At 34.6% G+C, this 13,460-nt stretch overlaps 1 protein-coding gene across 1 annotated transcript; it reads left to right on the top strand.

Moving 5' to 3' along the window:
* Positions 1-1,183: 1,183 nt before the first annotated feature.
* Positions 1,184-11,490, top strand: LOC107956045 (protein MICRORCHIDIA 7). The gene is made up of 19 exons (XM_041106900.1): positions 1,184-1,765; positions 1,903-1,977; positions 2,054-2,088; positions 2,177-2,255; positions 2,419-2,511; positions 2,657-2,741; positions 2,838-2,913; positions 3,003-3,131; positions 3,231-3,329; positions 8,772-8,873; positions 8,984-9,145; positions 9,245-9,340; positions 9,468-9,519; positions 9,609-9,720; positions 10,068-10,476; positions 10,621-10,697; positions 10,796-10,859; positions 11,026-11,148; positions 11,243-11,490. The coding sequence occupies exons 1-19, from the start codon at positions 1,288-1,290 to the stop codon at positions 11,327-11,329; spliced, it is 2,433 nt and encodes an 810-aa protein (XP_040962834.1). The 5' UTR covers positions 1,184-1,287; the 3' UTR covers positions 11,330-11,490.
* The last annotated feature ends 1,970 nt before the right edge of the window (positions 11,491-13,460 follow it).

The following is a 13,460-nucleotide window of genomic DNA, read 5'->3' as shown; positions in this document are numbered from 1 at the left end:
TCCTAACTTATTTTGAAATTTTCTTAAAACGAGTCGAGTGAGATGAAATTCGATTCGAATCGAATATATTTGCTCGAGTTAAATTTCAGAAAATGACTTCAGATCCTTGTAGCCATCGCCACCCACCATAATCAAATTTGTCCACCGTAATCAAATTTGTTTTTAACTTTCATCTCCTCATAATTTATTTATTAATCTTTGATATACGGATTAGCTTCTTTTCTTACTCAAGTTCTTCAATTATCTTCTGATTCTTTGTCAACATGTATTTTGAAATTAAAAGATATATTAAATATAAAAAATGTGATTTTAATAAAAGTTATTTTAAAGATAAAATGTGAAATTGATACCAACAAAAAATTTTAACCGAATACTTTATGTCATCATCAGTAATTCAATTTTAACAGAAATTGATAAAGATTTAGCATTATTAAACAATTCAATAATATAAATAGTAAACCTAAATTAAAAAAAAAACAAGATTTTGGGGTTTAGGAGGAAGTAAAAATTTTTGGGGGTTTGATGGAAGCAAAAGTTTTAGGGGAAAAGAAAAAGGAAAAAATATTGGGGGCTTGGGGGGAAGTAAAAGTTTTTGGGATTTGGGTAAGTAAAATTTTTGGCGGAAAGTATAAGGGTTTGACTTTTGAGAGAGGGTTTTAGGGGGAAAGAAGTAAAAAAATTTGATATTTAGTTTATTCGAATTATTTAAGTTATTTGAAATCGAAAGTTTAACTCGATTTGAACTCGAAATTCAAAAAAAAAGTTGATTGGATTAACTCAATTAATTTTTTTCATCAATACTTTTTTACCTTAAGCATTTCTTATTTCATATTTATAACAAATCTTAGTCCTTAAATTTAATATATTATTTAAAGTACCTTTTAAAATAGTAATAATTTAAAAAATTAAAAATTTCATTATTCTTTGAAAGTTTTTATTTGAATTATTTTAAAGTAAAAATATTTTTAAAAATAAAAATTAATAGAACATTATCTAAAAAATCAAAATATAAAGGAATCCTACATATTATAGATGACCTGATGAGACTCATATCAAAGCCTCAGTGTTTAAATAAAGATTTTTCTAGTCCCACATGACATGCTTGCATATTAAGTTATTATTACCTGTTTTTATAGAGAAAGGTATATATATCTAAGTTATAGCCCTGACTAAACTCTGTTTCTGTGTTGATTTCAGAATCTTGAAAACTCTGCATTTTATCAGACTCTCTCCCACCCCTCAAACAAACAAACAAACAAACAAAAAGATTTGCTCCAAAGTTGTGCAATGCCAATGGCTTCTCCTGTTAATGGCAATCAAATCAGAGTGAAAACCGAACCCGACGTGCTCAACGACAAAATCCAACACACTCCAGCTCAGCAACCCGCCATTGACATCAGCAGTGATAGTAGCAGCTCTAGTATGAGCAGTGGCGATTCTTCTGGTATCGGCGACTCCTTACTAAGATTTCAGCAATCCAGTGCGGCTCCGGAAAAACGAAATTCTGATGACCCTCTCGATTCTTTCCCAATTAAGAAACGGAAAACAATGTTTCTGGCTCCGCTTCCGCCGGAGCCTTTGTCCGTACAAGTTCCGGAGACGGTACCTTTATCTTTGAGGGAAACTGTTGGGGTTCTGAAGCGGTTGGCGGGTGCAGTTGTTGAAACCCGTCAACAAAGTAAGGTTTCGAGGGGTCGCAAACAGTTCTGGAAAGCAGGAGATTATGAAGGAGGCAATGCATGCGATTCTGCCATGTCTTCTACTGGTTAGTTTAAGCTCCTGCCTTTTTCTTTTAACATTTTTCTTTAAGTTTTACTATACTATTACTGTCAGTTGAATTTGTTTGACTTTGTATGGACAGACGGTTTAATTATAACATATATTGATATATTTATTTTACAGTTGGCATGGATCATGTTAGGGTCCATCCTAGGTTTCTACATTCAAATGCAACCAGCCATAAATGGGCTCTTGGAGGTACACGCAATGAAAAACCTTACTTTCCTATTAGAACTTGGATAATTATGATTAAAACAATTTACTTCTTGGACAGCCTTTGCCGAGCTTTTGGACAATGCACTGGACGAGGTATTTGCAATAATTTTTTTAAACCAGAATAGTGAAACCCCCTTTTGTTTTTTCTTGTATTCATATTCTGACTGGGCATTGTGATCAGGCTTGCAATGGAGCTACATATGTTAGCATAGATATGTTGCAAAATAAAAAAGATGACAGCAAGATGTTGGTAGTTGAAGGTAATTGCCAGTATATGCATTTATTTATGTCTTTAGCAGCATCAGTTCAGTAAATTTCCATAATGTGTATAAAAGAAAAAAATCGTGACTCTTTTGCAATTGAATTCTATTGGTAGTATTTTTTTTTTTGTTTTCCTATACTGCTTGTTGTCTGCGATTGTAGATAATGGTGGAGGGATGAGTCCGGATAAAATGAGGCAATGCATGTCTCTTGGATATTCTTCAAAAAGTAAAATGGCAAATACCATTGGTCAATGTAAGTTGCTCTTCATTTGTCACATATAAGAATATAAAAGGAATCACTACAATAATTCAATATTTTTCGTAAAAATTCAAGTCTTCATACTTTAGAAGCCATTTCCATAATTATTGCATGTTATTTATGTTTTACTGAAATTCAGACGGAAATGGTTTCAAGACAAGTACTATGAGGCTTGGCGCAGATGTTATTGTGTTTTCTCAAAGTCTTGGGACAGATGGAAAAAGGTTGGCTCCTTAATCATCAGTCTAACTTGATACTTTAGTGTTTTGTTATGAGACTCTAAAAGCTAAATTTGTTCATTTATTTTCTTTTCTCTTTAGCCCAACGAGGAGTGTTGGAGTACTTTCCTACACATTTTTGACAGAAACCGGGAAGGAGGACATTGTAGTTCCAATAGTAAGAAGACTTCAATTTAAGTTTTTTATGCTTATTGTACAGTTTCTAAACAATGTGCCTTGTTACTTTCTTTCTTTTGAATTGAAAAGATTGATTTTGAGCAAAAAGGACGGGATTGGACCAAGATGACTCGATGTTTTGAGGATGATTGGAACAGAAATTTGGAGACTATAATTCACTGGTCACCATACACGTCTGAAGCTCATCTACTTGACCAAGTAACTTTTCATCATTTAGATATCCTTTCTTATTTGATGTTGATGGAAGTAAAAGAACCCTACTAATAGTTGTCTTGCTGTTATTTCTGTCAAATTTAGTTCAATTTTCTTAAAGATCATGGTACGCGGATAATAATTTACAATCTCTGGGAGGACGACGAAGGAAAGCTGGAGCTAGATTTTGACACCGATCTCCATGTATGCTTCCAACACCTTCTCTTATATCACTTTTCTTAGTTTCCACTGAATTTTAAGAACTGAAAGATGTTGGACGCGTCTTCCCATAAATTCCAAATTATATCTTGTTGTTCCAATAGGGTCGGAAGCGTGTAAATTATTGTACTAAAAAATCACACAAAGTTCAATTCCCAGGGAAGAGAGGTGGATCACATGGATCTCTTAAATACCAAGTCTTTCCTTAGTCAGAATATCCCTTCTATAGTAATTTAATAGCACAATTAAATACTACTATTATACCCTCAAATATTGAAAGAAAAATAGGACAAGAAAGAACACAAGAGTTTTAACGAGGTTCGATAAATTATACCTACGTCCTCGGGCACTAACACCAGATGATAACTTTACTATCTTCAAAGTATTACAAACAAATAGAATTCCTTAAGAATTCTCAAATGGGAGAAGAGAGAAAACTAAGAGAGAAAGATTGGTTGGGATGGTTGAAATGAAAAATGAAAAGGCCTATTTATAGTTGAAGTTCAGGGACTAACTTACAAATGGCCTAAAAAATTAGGGACCAAAATTGCAATTATCCCATTCAACTTTTCAACATTCGGTGCAACTTGCTCAACCTTTTTAACAAGTTGCTTCCTACCTTTGTTGACCTTTCAACAATCTCCACCTTGAAGATTTGATTAGGATAATCACATCTTCACACACTTCCTTCAACTCCCCAAATTCGATAAAGTTATCTTTTGTAGTGCCTCTAAATGCGCTCTCGAGCGCCATACACCTGTAGGTGCTCAAATTCTCAGGATGTTAATCAAGTTCAAACAATGATTAAACTTGATTGTTGTTACCACTTTGGTCATCATATCTGCGGGATTATCTGCTGTCGGAATCTTCTGAAGTAGAATTTTTCCTTTTTCAAAGACTTCCCGCACAAAGTGATATCTTACGTCGATATGCTTGGTTCTTGAATGATAGACTTGATTTTTCGCTAAATGAATAGCACTCTGACTGTCACAATATAGACTAATGTGACTTTGAACAACTCCCAAGTCTTTCAATAATCCATTAAGCCAAATAGCCTTCTTAACAGCTTCTGTAACTGCCATATATTCTGCCTTTGTAGTAGACACAGCTACTGTAGACTGTAAGGTAGACTTCCAACTCACTGGGGCTTTCGCAAGAGTAAACAGATACCCCGTAGTTGAACGACGTTTATCTAAATCACCAGCAAAGTCGGAATCAACATATCCAACTACAAACTGACCAAGTGCTTCATCCTGTTCAAAAATTAAACCAACATCTACGGTTTTTCGAAGATACCGTAGAATCCATTTCACAGCTTGCCAATGTCCTTTTCCAGGATCATGCATATACCTGCTCACAACTCCAACAGCTTGTGAAATGTCAGGCCTCGTACACACCATCGCATACATCAAACTCCCAACTGCATTAGCATATGGGACTTTCGCCATATATTCTCTTTCATCTTCAGTCTTCGGAGATAATTGAGTACTAAGTTTCAAATGAGAAGCAAGTAGGGTACTTACATGTTTTGTGTTTTCATTTACACCAAAACATTGTAATACCTTTTTCAGATATTGCTTCTGATTTAAACAGAGCTTGCCTCTCGGTCTATCTCTACTTATCTCCATGCCGAGAATCTTCTTGGCCTCACCTAGATCTTTCATCTCGAACTCTTGATTCAACTGAGCCTTCAGCTTATCTATCTCATTTTGGCTCTTCGAAGCGATTAACATATCATCAACATACAAGAGTAGATAAATGAAAGATCCGTCATGCAGCTTCTGCAAATATACACAATTGTCATATTTGCTTCTTGTGTACTTCTGCCTTCTCATAAAGCTATCAAATCGCTTGTACCACTGCCTCGGGGATTGCTTCAATCTATATAGCGATTTGTTCAGCTTACAAACCCAATTTCTACCACCAGCATCTGTGTATCCTTCGGGCTGAGTCATATAGATCTCCTCTTCTAACTCACCATGCAAGAAAGCCGTCTTAACATCAAGTTGAGCTAGCTCCAAATTCAACTGTGCTACCAAGGCCAACAAAATTCTAATGGAGGAATGCTTCACAACAGGGGAAAATACATCATTGTAGTCAATTCCCTCCTTCTGAGTGTAGCCTTTAGCTACCAATCTTGCCTTGTAGCGAATATCCTTCTTGCTAGGAGATCCATCTTTCTTTGCAAATACCCACTTGCATCCGATTGCCCTTTTACCTTTCGGTAATTGCGCCAATTCCCAAGTATTATTCTTCAGGAGAGACTGCATTTCTTCATCCATGGCGCTTTTCCATTTATCACTTTCTAAGCTTTGCATTGCTTCTTGATAAGTGATAGGAATATCATCAACAACGGGAAGGGCGTAGGCCACCATATCAGTAAATCGAGCGGGTTTACGAATTTCTCTCCGTGGCCTTGCAACTGCAACTGGTTCTGGTGTACTTAGTGGTTCTTGGGTCAGAACCTCTTCAACCTCTAATTCCTCCATTGTGGCTGGAGAATTAGACTTATTAACTGGGCAAATCCCCATCTGCTCAAACTCCACCTATTTTGGAGTACACTCCACCTGCTGTGGAGTATTGCTCGTCTGAATATCTTTATCTGCTACCTTTTTCAATGTGGCAGATTCATCAAAGGTAACATCTCTGCTACAGATCATTTTCTTTGTGCTTAAGCACCAAAGACGAAATCCCTTCACTCCAGAAGTGATTCCCATAAAGAGAGCTTTCTTTGCCCTCGGATCTAACTTTGACTCCTTCACATGGTAATATGCAGTGGATCCAAACACATGTAAGGAATCATAATCTGTAGCCGGTTTTCCAGACCATACCTCCATAGGAGTTTTTCTTTCTAATGCAGATGATGGAAAACGATTAACAAGATGGCCAGCGCATGTCACAGCCTCAGCCCAAAATTGCTTGCCCAACCCAGCATTGGACAACATACATCGAACTTTCTCCAGCAATGTTCGATTCATACGCTCTGCCAATCCATTCTGCTGTGGTGTATCCCTAACTGTGAAGTGTCGAACAATACCATACTCTTGGCACACATCGAAGAACGGATCACTTTTATATTCCCCTCCATTGTCCGTCCTAAGCCGCTTGATTTTCTTGCCAGTCTGGTTTTCGATCATAGTTTTCCATTTAAGAAAAACTCTAAGCACTTCATCCTTAGTTCTCATGGTATACACCCAAACTCTTCAGGAAAAGTCATCAACAAAAGTAACAAAGTAGTGTTTTCCTCCCAATGAAGGTGTCTTGGAAGGCCCCCACACATCTGAGTGAACATATTCCAAAATACCTTTTGTATTATGGATAACAGTACCGAATTTCACTCTCTTTTGCTTTCCCAGAACACAATGCTCGCAAAATTTTAATTTGCAAGCCTTTGCACCTTTCAACAATCCTTACTTTGCCAGAATTTGCAAGGATTTTTCGCTGGTATGTCCCAACTTCATATGCCACAACTGTATTGAGTCCAATTCTTTGTTGCCGGAAGCTGCAGCGACTGCTCCAATAACTGTACTACCTTGGTAGTAATACAAGTTATTTTTCCTGATGCCCTTCAATATCACAAGTGCGCCAGATGTCACTTTCAAAACCCCATCTCTCATAGTAACAACTGAACCATTGGATTCCAAGGCTCCCAATGAGATGAGATTTTTCTTCAAACTGGGCACGTACCGAACATCAGTCAGAACTCTGGTTGATCCATCTTGATTCTTTAATTGGATTGAACCTATCCCAACAGTTTTACAGGCATTGTCATTGCCCATATAAACAACTCCTCCATTTAGTTCTACTAAATCAGAGAACCACTCCCAGTTAGGGGACATATGAAAGGTACAACCCGAATCCAATATCCACTCATCTGAATGGAACGATGATGATGATGCAACCAGTGATAGTTCAGAGTCACTAGTATCATGCTTAGCAACACAAGCATCTACAGCAGCTTTTCCCTTATTCTTCAGCTTTGGACAATTTTTCTTCCAGTGGCCTTTCTCATGACAAAAAGCACATTCATCTTTCCCGAGTCTGGACTTTGACTTTGATCTCCCCTTTTGAGTTTTCTTCCGAATGTATGAACGACCTCGGACTACTAAAGCTTCTGTATCTCTGATTGAGTTTTTCTGTTTGTCCTTCTTTCTCTGTTCATAACTGTATAAGGCCGCATAGACTTCGCTCAGAGATATATCACTCCTGCCATGAAGTAGAGTAGTTTCTAAGAACTCAAACACCTCAGGAAGTGACCCCAACAGCATCAAATCCAAATCTTCATCTTTGAATGTCTCATCCATATTCAGCAAATCAGTGACTAACTGATTAAATTTGGTGATGTGATCATTCATTGTGGTACTTGGGACGTATGTGAAGCGAAACAGTCTTTTCTTCAAGTGGAGCTTATTTTGACTGTTTTTCTTCAAAAAATTTTCTTCAAGTGCCACCCACAACTTATTTGCAGAAGTCTCCTTTGAAAAAACATACCTCTGCTCTCGAGAAAGGCATGATCGAATTGTGCCACATGCCAACCGATTGATCGCCTTCCAATCTTTCTCCTGTACATCATCTGGTTTCTCTTCATCAATGGCAATGTCTAGACCCTACTGAAAAAGGGCATCTAGAACCTCACTTTGCCACATACCAAAATGGCCCGTGCCATCAAAGATCTCCACGGCCAATCTTGCATTTGCAATTGTCGGTCTTGTCCACATGGACGATGTTGAAGCTCCTACACCGACCGTTTTTCCATAATCTTTCAATATACCTAAGGAAATCTTTTCTGATGTGGAAGATCAGTTTAAACTGCAACCACAGAGCATACTACGATTAACCTTCGGCTCTTGATACCACTTGTTGTTCCAATAGGGTCGAAAGCGTGTAAATTATTGTACTAAAAAATCACACAAAGTTCAATTCCCAGGGAAGAGAGGTGGATCACATGAATCTCTTAAATACCAAGTCTTTCCTTAGTCAGAATATCCCTTCTATAGTAATTTAATAGCACAATTAAATACTACTATTATACCCTCAAATATTGAAAGAAAAATAGGATAAGAAAGAACACAAGAGTTTTAACGAGGTTCGGTAAATTATACCTACGTCCTCGGGCACTAACACCAGATGATAACTTTACTATCTTCAAAGTATTTCAAACAAATAGAATTCCTTAAGAATTCTCAAATGGGAGAAGAGAGAAAACTAAGAGAGAAAGATTGGTTGGGATGGTTGAAATGAAAAATGAAAAGGCCTATTTATAGTTGAAGTTCAGGGACTAACTTGCAAATGGCCTAAAAAATTAGGGACCAAAATTGCAATTATCCCATTCAACTTTAAACAACTTGCCTATCACTTTTTTTCTTTCGGTGCCACTTGCACCTCCCATTTTTGACTTTTCAACATATCTGACGTTTGGAATGGCAGGATATTCAAATTAGAGGAGTCAACCGTGATGAAAAGAACATAGAAATGGCAAAAACATTTCACAACTCCAGGCAGTTTTTAACTTATCGACATTCTTTGAGGGTGAGACACTTATAACTTTGCATGTATCTAATCACGATCAGTATAGTAATTCATCAGGACTTCATTGTTAGAAGCTGATTAATCATATTTTCTCCCTTCATTCTTTGTAGAGTTATGCATCAATCCTCTACCTCAGGCTTCCAACCAATTTTACAATGATTTTGCGTGGCAAAGACATTGAACATCATAACATTGTCAATGACATGATGCTCACTACAAAGATAACATACAGGCCTCAGATTGTTTCTGGAAAAGCACCCATAAGTTCTGATGTAATGGCTACAAGGCTTAATCTCTTATTTGGATTGTTCATTTATTATTTCTTTTACACTCTTTGCCACTGACCAATTTTTGTCGGGTTTCTATAATAGATGGTTGCAACTGTGACAATTGGGTTTGCGAAGGATGCACAACACCATATTGATATTCAAGGATTTAATGTGTACCACAAGAACCGGCTTATCAAGGTTAGACTTTAAGTTTTCTTTCTCCCTTTTAATTAGTCAAAAGAATCCAAAATCATGGGGTGAGACACCATTGGGCTTTAACCTTTTATGTTTTGTTCATGCATGGAAAAAATAACTCCTTCATTAGCCATTTTGGAGGGTTTGGAATGCAGCTGGAAGTAGTGGCCGAGGAGTGCTTGGTACGAATAATTACTTGTATTGTTTCTTTTCTATACAGATTATTTGGCTGCTAACTCTTTTTCTTTTTCCTTTTGACCTTCTGTAATAGGTGTGTTGGAGGCCAACTTTGTCGAACCAGCTCATGACAAACAGGGTTTTGAGCGAACTGTTGTGCTTTCAAGACTAGAGGCCAAACTTGTAGGAATTCAGAAGGACTATTGGTTCGTACTTCACATTACATGTGTAGAAATCACTTGCACAAGAGGCAAAACTAGTTGTAGTTTAGTTTTACATCCATTGATATATTTTTATGCATTTTATATTCTGTTAACTATGCTATTCATATAGGTTATGCATAAGAAATTTCGAGTTAATTGAAATTATATATCTAACCATCAATCTGATGATAATGGAAAATTTATTGTTAATATACATCAAAAAGGATATTATCAGAGATGCCAGATTGAGTAATGACTTTATACATGATTCTTCTTCATGTATGCTATATGTGTGTATGGAGGTTTTGTGGTTATTGGTCTCTGAACTTTCTCTTGCTTTTCTGTGGTAGGTTTAAAAACTGCCATGAAGTTGGTTATGAACCCAGGAGGCCTACAAAGAGCTCTATCTCAAAAGCTCCGAATTTCGTTCCATGTGTTGGAGAGAAGTCTTCTTTACATCCAACTCAGAAAGAGCAGGGCTCCATAAGCAAGGGTTGGAACATGAAATCTGGTATTAAAGAGAAATCTTGGGTTCCCAATCAAAATGGATGTGGTACCCCTAACACTATGGATAAGTCTTCTTCACACCCAAATATATATGAGCAAGTTTTTATTGGGGGAAGTTTTAGAACTCAAGTGGATAAAATGTTGGAACAAAGACCACTAGTGGATGAAGCAAATCAAGATGGAAGCTCTACAAAGGGCGAATCTCATCAGCATCCCACATCGAAAACCATGTCGCAAATTTCTCATTTGAAGGTAAATAAATGTTGTTGGTAGCCATTTAGGAAACATCATTTCACTTACAATGGTAAGATTGTTTTAGAATTGGATTTGACAGTACTCTTTTTCTTTATTTCATTTTTGGGGTCTAATTCGACATTTAATTCTCTCGACATGTAGGCAGCAGATAGCAACTGTGACTTGGAGAATTTGATTTTAATCAAGTTGGAAGCAGAGAATCAGGACTTGAGGGAAAGGTATTTGCTTAAATTTCCCCTTGACTTGTACATTTTGTATATTTTTAAGATTGTCCTTTTTTTACTTAAACTATTTGAATCCCCCCTTTTAATTGCAGATTGAATGAAGCGAACCGCGATTTACAGTCCGAAAAAGAGAGATGCGAAACACTTGAATTGCAAGTATGTTCATTGGCTGCTTACCAATTTGATTTTTTATTTACCATTTCAAACATGTTTAACCTGAAGAAGTCGATTCATATATATGCTAAATGAATACAACAAAGAATATGGTAATTTGGTTTTAGCATATTGTGAAGCTGATATTGTTTTTCCATTGGAACTTAAGTTTAAGCAACAACAACAACGGAGTGAAGGGTTGGAGAAGGAGCAGACCGCTCTGATTGAGAATTTTGCGGAAGAAAGGAGCAGGCTACACAAGGAGGAAAATAGATTAAGGAAAAGTTTAAGGGTTGGCATATATAATTCCCCTTTTCCATCTATAATTTTCTCTACATTTTCAACTTTTTTCCCTTAATTTCCTAATGGATTTTTGTTCCTTGTAGAATGCTTCTACTACCATAGAGGATCTGCTTAAGAAGGTGAAGCAGCTTGAAAAGGGCGGAGTCGCAACCACCAAAAAAGAAGATTGAGAGTACAGTTTGCGATTATTGAGAATTTCAATTTCAAAATTATACAAAGTTGTACAAGGAAACAGATACAGATGGAACCTTCTTTAATTGTCTTTAAAATTTAATAATTTACCGGATCCTTGTTTAAAACAAGAATTTTATTGACATTCCTTAATTTGAAATTGCTGTTGTTTTAATTTTATCTTTTTTTAACATTAGTTATCATATCTAGCTTTTTTGATGCAATGTCTAGAAATATTAGTTCAAATTAAAAATTAAAGTAAAAAAATTAATGGATCCAGGTACGTTTTTGCATCTAGTTTTATTTTTGATGATTTGATATTGTTTTATTAAGTTTTGTATAAGAGTTTTATTGTTCTAACAAGTGATATCAAAGCCTCGTTATGTCGAATAATTCAGAATAAATTGATTCTCTATTATTTTTAGATTGATTCGTTTTTCAGATTTTATAGAATATTTAATATTTCGGTTATATTTATGTTGATGTTTGGAATCTATATTAAAGCCTTTTAGATCCTGATTATTTTGAATTTTTAGGTTTTTGATCTTTAATTCTTAATTTTGATGGATTTTGAATGTTTATGCTTTAATTTCCATTGAGCAATCAAATAATAGTGATGTCGATTGAATTCTATTACTCCATTGATTATTCGAAAATTGGGAATTCAAAATTAACAAGTTTTAGTTTTATTTGGTAATTGTAAATGCATTAGAACTTTAGTTTTATTAAAAGTATAATTAATGCATATTGTGGTGCATTTATATATAAATTTATTAATTTTGTGCGTTAAAAAAAACGTTTTGGCGCATCTCAAGTTTATTGATAGAATTGCTTTGATGCGTTATTGCATTATTTGTTTGATTCAAATTTTGATTGATTTATATGATTCATATTTAGTGTTTTGTTTTATGAAATATATTATTATATTTTTAGATAGAATTTAACAAATTGGTTTAGTTTGATTTCCATTCAATGGATTCATAGTTTAACATTCCTCTTGGTTTTTTATTTTCAGTTAGAAAACCTAAATCATATAGGTTTCTCATGGTTTTAAAATATTATTAATTAATCAATCAAATTAAAAGAAAAGGAATTTGGGTTTGTGAAATCATAGAAGGCGTTATTTTTAAATAAAAGTAATTCAATTTCAATTTTTTTTTGTTTAGTTTTAATAATTGCGGTATTTTATTCATGTTAGTGATGTATATTGATTTTTCTGCTATTATATTTATGAAATTATTATTGTTTTTTAAGATAATTATTACATCTTTAATGAATGATAATTACCTTTATCGTAATATCAATATATTTACCATTCTCTTGATTCTTCATGGATTCACACTTTGGCTTGAATCGTGGCGGACTATATATATATGAGGTCGTGTATATACCATGTATTCTTTGTTAAAAAGAGAAAATCTATTCATGATTTGTTTCTTTATTATGCGTGAATTTGGAGATAATATTTGTTGTTAGTCCATTATACATTTTTCATGAATTGATGTAAATAAATGATTCTTGAATTTTCGCATACTCAAGGAAAGTTTACCGATTCATATTTTGTTAGTTTTGTAAAGTGATGATTTTTAAATTGATTGCATGCTTCCAGCTTGGTTTTTGTCGGTTATTAATTTTTTTTAAAGAAATCTCAAGCACATATATTTTGAATATATATATATATATAGAATTTTGCTCTACAGAGAATTATTCTCAATTTATGTTCCGGTAATTTTATTATATGTTGTTATCTTTTTTTATAAATATATATTCAATTTTTGGGTGTTTTGACAATACGTGTTTAAAGAATTTAGTTTTAAGTTTGGTTTTATAATTTTTTTTAATTTTAATCATAAAAATTTTGATGGCTACTGGTTTAATTATTAAAAAACAATCAAATATTAAGGTTTTCGGGTTTTTTGTGCTATTTAGACAATCTTATCTTGGGTTATTTCGGAAACTGTAGTTCAAAAAAAATTAGTTTTGACCTTTGACTACTGAGTAAATTTTAAATTTGAATATTGATATTTTAATATGTATTTCAAAATAACTTAATCGAAGCAATAAGTCGCTAAAGTAACATCTGTTGTGAAAAATTATTTTATTTTAAAATATAAAAGGTTGTGTACATGT

This window comes from Gossypium hirsutum, chromosome D12, assembly GCF_007990345.1.
Source record: "Gossypium hirsutum isolate 1008001.06 chromosome D12, Gossypium_hirsutum_v2.1, whole genome shotgun sequence".
Taxonomy (NCBI): Eukaryota; Viridiplantae; Streptophyta; class Magnoliopsida; order Malvales; family Malvaceae; genus Gossypium; species Gossypium hirsutum.
Note: the sequence above shows the minus strand (reverse complement) of the source record. Positions and strands in the feature narration are given on the sequence as shown.